Genomic DNA, 7,430 nt, shown 5'->3' on the forward strand with positions numbered 1-7,430 from the left:
AGTACTGCTGATATTTAACTGTGTGACTGTGAGCAAGCCACAAAAAAATCTTGTATGTGTAAACTGATGGATTTTGAATAAACAACAGGTAAGTTTCCTTCCACCAGGAATTAAGAAATTAGGTAATACAAAATTTGAACTTCATTAATTCATTTTTAAAGATGAGTTAATGGGGACAGAATGCTACACAAATACAAAATACATGACCTGAGAATTAAATGAAATAAACATGTATAAGGCCACGTCAATCTGTAGTCTAAAGGGAAACCCTGGAAAGAAAAAAAAAATCATAGCAGACCCACTGAATATTGGAAAATGCCCCCTCTTCCAGGGTTCTGTGCCAAGAGAACACCTACTATCCCTTCCTGACATACCTGCTGGGCAACCAAGCAAACACTTGTAGAAAAAAATACACATTTCCAAAAAATTGTCGCACCAAATATTCTGTCTAATTTAAATGGTAACAACAACAAAATGAAGATTTGGTCACCTGTAATACTAAAAGAGGAATACACATCACATTTTCTACACCTCTTTCAAATTCATTTCAACTCCCATCAATTGACATGCTCTATAAAGAACTTCGTAAAAATACATTGTAGTACGCCAAAATAAAAACAGACGTTACTCGTAGTGTGGCTGTTCACCAAAAAGATAAATTTTGGTACTTCCCACCTTGTAAAGGTGTATTGGATTGACACCTAAGCCACATTTATGCACAGATGCTGGCACAGACCAAAGTATAATTCCATCTATTATCGGTATTGCTAGGCAAACCAGAAGTCTCTACAAAATGATTCTGCAAGATTGTACTCCCAGCATTCCCTGAAGCTATGTAGTCAGAACAGTGATGAATAGCAGGAAGATATTTACAAGTTTGTTCTTCTTTTAATAATACATACTTTGCAACATATGCTATATAAAATAGATAACATATATAACATGGTTAACATATGCCTACGATATATGATATATAACATAATTCTGTTATATAAAATAGAATATATATGACATATTTTATATAAATATATAATCTCCCTCCAATTATGCCATTCTAAAAAGAGGCATTTCCCTGAGACTTTGTTAGGAAAATTACAATGATAAACTAACTTGCTTTTTGTTTCTTAAAATAGCAATTTACCAAACATGTTAAAATTAAAATATTAATTTAGTCTGAGAAGTCTTACAACTAGACAACCACACTAACTTTTCTAAGAACACAGATGTAATTCTACCATATTTGTTTCTGATGAATGTACACTACAAATTTTTTGTTTTCCTAGATTTGTTCAGAAATCAGAATATGAGTCACATAGTCTAAATCATAAAGTTTCATTCTGAACATGAAACTTTACAGAATGCCATGTAGTAGCTTTCTTCCCCATTTGGAAAACCTTGATGAAAGCAACTTCATTTTAAAATTAAAGAAGTGGTGTGGACCACCGAAATAATACATCTCAAGTTCTCAAGTTTTACGTCTAACAACACAATCTCTATTTTTAAAAGGGTCAAAATGGTTAGTGATCACAACCAAGAATGCAGGTATTGCCTAAAATAATAGCTCCTCAAAATATTTAATGTGCCACCTGGTACCACTTCTAACATACAAGTCATGAGCCTAAGGTACGATGGTAAACTAAGTGAGACCTTATTAAATATGTTTGTAAAATCGTTTTTGATTGGTGAAAATTTAGAAATTTCCTAAATTTGACAACATTTAAGTACTACCACCTGAATGAAAAATAATGACATGATGTTATCGTCCAGAGGTCATTAACCAAAAGAGAAGTTCCAGGTTCTTGTTCTCCCAAGGCAGTTTAAGGTGGTAATCAAAGTATGTATCATGGTAAGGAGGGAGGCAGGGGTGTAGAAAGGATAATCAGGGACCTGTGCAGGTCAATAAATCTGCCCAGAAAGAAAGGATGGAATGGAGGGACAGATATGACCCACTCACTGTAAACATTGTTTTAAAAAATCTTTCTGACATTCTTTCACTGATTTTTTAAGTTGTGCTTTTGACATTTCCTACTTTAATTAATAGGAAAGGGTAGCCTGAAAGGTATATTTTAAAGCCTTCATTTTACTGGCAAATTAAATAATGACTTACATAACAAGCATGGTTAAGATATAGAATAATGATATATTCGCTATTTCAGGGAGCACAAAAATAATTAGATAAATAGGCAACAGTAAGGCAGAGACAAACTCACTCATTTCTTCAGACTAGAAAGCCAATGAATACTGTCTAAAATGACCTGCGAGGTAGCAGATAATTCCGCCAGTCCTAAATTACAAAATTCTTGACTCTTTCTTCTCATGTAGATAATGTTTGTATGAGCTGGAACTTCTGTGATAACCACTGTCTAGGATTCCATTTTCACTTCTATTATCATTAATTGATGAACATCGGCTCCATTAAAAATAATAGCCACATAAAAAGAACTCAGAGGGTGTAATGGGAAATTCCTGGTCATCTATCAGACACAGCTTGGTTTTAGCTTCAACTATGGCATAATTTCCAGAAAGTTTCTATCTTATACTTCTTCATATAAGACTACAGTGTAAAACATAAATTCAAGCCATGGCTTTTGTTGAAAATTTCCTATTCTTAAATAAAGCTCTTGAGTCACAATATAACCAAAGTTAAGGCACAAAAAGGCAGGATTTTTAAAAACTCTTATTTCTTCAGAAAAGTAAAATACTTTATAACTATATTTGGATGAGAAACAGAAGACATTTTCCAAAGAAATCTTACTGTATCATACAACTTGTGCTTTGTTAAATGTTCATATATATTCCCCAATAAATGGATTGTATCTTGATTGCATTAACATTTCTACATCTTAAAAGTATGACTGCTATTTTTCATCAAGATTATTAATTAGCTCAATTTACTGAAAATTAACATTTCCCACCTTAGTGGAACTTAAGTCTTAAGAGTAACTTCTATTTTGCTTCCAAGTTCTGAGAAAGTGTGAGTATTTAATTTTTCTTACATGCTTATATACAGAACATGTAAACTAAAACCATTTCATAGATTTTACTCAAGCATTATGATTCCGTTTCTTAACTCATTTCAAAAAGTAGGTGTTTCTAAGTATTTTGTTTATGTAATAAAAATTGTCAATGATTAACATTTCCTCATCTTTTTCCCAAAAACAAAAATAAATTTCAAAATAAAATAAAAAATTGAAAGTCATTTCAGAAAACAAGTTTTAAAATAATACTAACTTCTCATGTCTAGAATAGAACTTTCTAGTCAGATGGAACCAGCAACTCATCAACATTCATTATAATGCCTATATTCAGATCATTATAGACGGTATATAGTTTTGAAATGACTTACTGATACTTTGTGAAAAACACTGCCACAGACACCACATTTGTTGAAATACATTTCCTTTTAATATTGCTTCCTTTATTTACTTTTAACACAGAGTCCTCTTTTTATTCGTGTGTACTGCTAATCTGAAGTCTAGTGACTTGTACTATCTAATTGTCCTCAACAAAGACTTCAAATGACATAAAGGCAACAAGACCAAATATATATACACAAACCTCTTGGTTAGAACTAAGCACCTATGCTGCTAAGGTAGTCTGCATCTTCTTCAAAACGAGTCACAAAATTACCAACAGGATAAAAGGAAAATATAACCAGTAGGATACAGGATTTTCACTAATTCATTTTGGAAAACCCACCAGTACGTCTTCAAAAGTATGTGAGACTAAATCAAAATAACAAATCATTATATTTTACTTTACCTTCATTTCTTAATCAGCCTGAAATTCTTCACATATAAAATACTCCATTAGTTGGCCATATGACAACATGAGAAATTCTGTTCAACACAATACGTCTAATAAACTTAAGTTGACTTTAACCACACTGTCATTTAAAGAAGGCAATTAAATTAGCCAGAAACACAGAATTTAAAAAGCAGCCTTGGGAATAACTTTTTTCTTACAGCCATTAACAAATCCTTATTGAACTGATTAACTATGCAAGAAAAGCAGTATAAAGCTGAAGAAAGGACACTAACATCACCACTTGGCTTATCTAAGAACTCATAAAACTAAAAGGTTCTTCCCATTTCATTTTATTAGATTCTCTAATATATAAATGCTTCTACTTTCCTGCAGTTTGATTAACAGTATTAATAAATTCATACCTTTCTTCAGTCATCCAAAAAGTCTTAACTCTAGCTTAGATTTTATTTTAAAAACCTATTAATTCAGAATATGTCCCTGTGCTTGCAAAATACCATTACCATCAAATAAATAAGGAAGAAAAGAATTCAACAAGGAAATCAGGACCCCAAATTCTATAATGCAATCAGCCCTTGGTGACCATCAATCTCACCAGATACTGCTGTATCTTCTATTTAATTAATGGTTATAGGCCCATTGCCTGATGGGATCTGTAGTTCCTTTTTAAAAAAAAACAAGTGTGGATGACAGTCATTTGCTTCTTTATTTGAAACTATGAACCTAGAATCTTAATTATCATTCCACTGCATTTTGTAGAGTTGATCAGTTTCAGCCCTGATAATCTAAAACACTGCATAACTTACCAGCCAAAATGAAAATGCATATATGAATATGTGCATATATATTACAAAATCCTTTGATAATATCTATAATCTATGTTTTATAATGTTGTAAAATGAGAATTATGGTTCTTAGAGGGAAAATGCATGCCAAAAGTGTTCATCTGAAAATAATACTTCAAAGACACATGGAAACTTTTCATTTCAACACACTGAAGCACTTTCTAGGCATTTCAGAATAGAGTATGCATTTTCATACCTTTACTTGGACACAAATTTTGTGGTTTTCATTGTCGTTATAATTGTATGTATTCAGATATATAATACCGATGATCTTTCCCAATATTCAAGAATTCTAAAATTTCTTTGTGTATTTATTACTTTCAGGCACCAATACTCAACATCTGCTGGCAACTCCCTAAATACTTCACTCACTGTATCATACCCATTTCATAGATCAAAAGAGTTGTTCAAAACCATTTAGATAATACTCTCCTAAACTCATTTAGGAAAGAGAAACATTATTTCCTCTGATTAATTATGTGACTTTAATGGATCCACAACCACTTCATACATATTCAACCTCCATCCCCTTTCCCTTGTTGGCACCTACCCTAGTGTTGTCATGGTGACGATGGTGTACCAGAAGGCAGCAGGGATGCTGGTGAACTTGCTGGCCGAAGACCCCTTCTCTGCGTAGAACATAACTGTAGCGAAAATGATGATAGCCATGGTGAGCGAGAAGAGCAAGAAGCCCAATTCCGAGGCACAGCTCTTCAGCGTGTAGCCCAGGATGCGCAGGCCTTGCGAGTGGCGGGAAAACTTAAAGATCCGGAAGACCCGGAAGACTCGGAGCGTGACAAAGGCTCCGCTGACATCCTCATTGTCTGTCATCACCAGCCCAATGTAATAAGGCAGGATGGCCACCACGTCGATGATACTCATGACACTACGCACAAAACGGTAGCGACTGGGTGCCGCCGCCAGGCGGAGCAAATACTCAACTGTGAAGATCATGACGCAGGCTGTGTCCAAGCAAAAGAAGGCCACGGCGTACCGCTCGCCACAGGGCAGTTCTTTAATGTGACCCGGGCTAGACCCACATGGCACTGTTTCCACCACATTAGCGATGACTGAGACGGCAATGAAGAACCCCGTAACATAGTAGAACACAAGGGCCATGGTGCTGGTGTGGGGGTTCTCAAAGGCCCGCCAGACCCGCTGCCGAGCGGTCATGGTGGGCAGCGCGCTCTCACCGGTGTTGTCGGTGTCGGCATCGTCCTGAAGACGCTCCGCGTTCTCTCGCCGGCGATCCTTGTACTCCTCATAACAGCAGTCGCCAATAATTTCTGGGATGAGGCCAAAGAAGGCCAATTCTTCATCATAAGCGGAGATGCACTCATGGCGAGGATAGTGGAGCTTCCCAGTGCGGTAGAAATTCAGGATGTGGCGGAAGATGTCCGGGTCACGGTCAAAGAAATACTGCTGAGTCTCTGGATGGTAGAAAAAGTCCCTCTCAGAACTGCCCAGCAGAGTGTCTGGGTAACGTTCCAAGGTGTCCTGCCACGTCTGGAAACGGGTGCCACTCACATTCAGCACAATAAGGGCATCTTGAGTCCTTTTTCTCTCCTGCCTCGGGGGGGCTGGCATGGGCCCCGAGGCCACAGGCATCCACCCAATGGCTGCTGCCCTTGCAAAGGGCAGCCATGCTGCTACACCCGCCGCCATGGTTCCTTGAAGTGAGGGCGAGAAGGGCAAGTCAGTGACTCTACAGTGGGTCAGTCAGAATAGCCACAATCACCCACTTCGCTCCGTCCACAAAAGACAACTGGGAAACGTGGTCCAGAGGTATCGCCCTTATTCCAAGGTAGGACTCCTGGTTAAGTCACAGTTCTCAAAAGGGCAAGTTTCCCTCCCAGGCAGGTATTTGGAGTATGAAGGGAAAAAAATACAATGTCCTAACAATCACACCCAACAGAACCGAACCAAACCTCCTCCAGCAGTGGGACCAGGCCACCCCTGGCACAAATAAGTATACAGGTGACTTTAGATGCTGCAGCTTCTTCAAACAGGTGTCTTTGAGTTCTCCCCTGACATAGTCTGGATACTGTGGGGTCAGTAGGTGACGTGTAGGGTAGAGGAGAGGAAGGACAGTCACTCAGTGGTATTCTTTTGATGAATTAGGGAATCCTTCCACCTTCCCTTTTAGCTCTTTCAAACCTTCCCTTTCCAAGTGGCCCTTCCCGCCAAAGGAGTCTCAAAAAGGCGACCTGTTGTAGTAGCTTCCGAAATGCGGTCACAGCCGCTGCCCCGCGTCTCTTGGGGAGTCCGGTCGCCGCCTCCACTCCTCCCGCCGTATTTGCGGAGACTGAGGTGCTGAGCGACGGGAACGGCTGGGGGCGGGGGTGGGGGGCGTTAATACAGACCCTCCTCCCCCACGTCTACCAGCAACCCCTGTGTCTGCCAAAAGCGTTCGCCCAATCGCCCCGTCACTCTCTTTTCAAGTTCAGCTCGAGTACAGTGTGACAGTTACAGAGCCCGGGAGCTGGCAGCCGCCGCCGCCGCCGCGGCATCTGCTTCCGCGCAGAACGCGCCTCGCCCGCGGTACATACCTGGCAGAGTGCGCGCCAGGGCTGAGTTGCATAGAGACTTTCTCCTCGCCGTGCACCCGGAAAGGGAAAAGCCGAGACAGCAGCTCGCGAGCAGCCGAATCCGATGCGCCGAGGGAGCATAAATAAAGCTCAAGCGAGCTCTTCTTCCCCTTCCCCCATCCCTCCGTGCCTCCCTCCTCCTTTTCACCTTCCAAAAGCCAGGCGCAGGCGAGCCGAGCAGCAGCAACAAGTTCAAAAGGTGCGGGGGAGGCGAGCACCCGGGGGACTCGCT

The 7,430-nt window shown here is 39.5% G+C and overlaps 1 protein-coding gene across 1 annotated transcript in view; it reads right to left on the reverse strand.

The window, feature by feature from the left end:
* The window catches only part of KCND2 (potassium voltage-gated channel subfamily D member 2), a 457,733-nt gene extending 450,303 nt beyond the window's left edge, over positions 1-7,430 (reverse strand). The window contains exon 1 of the mRNA XM_006192686.3: positions 5,161-7,430. Coding sequence (XP_006192748.1) covers positions 5,161-6,275 — 1,115 coding nt within the window. The 5' untranslated portion in view covers positions 6,276-7,430. The remainder of the gene's footprint in view (positions 1-5,160) is intronic.

This window comes from Camelus ferus, chromosome 7 (genome assembly GCF_009834535.1).
Source record: "Camelus ferus isolate YT-003-E chromosome 7, BCGSAC_Cfer_1.0, whole genome shotgun sequence".
Classification (NCBI taxonomy): domain Eukaryota; kingdom Metazoa; phylum Chordata; class Mammalia; order Artiodactyla; family Camelidae; genus Camelus; species Camelus ferus.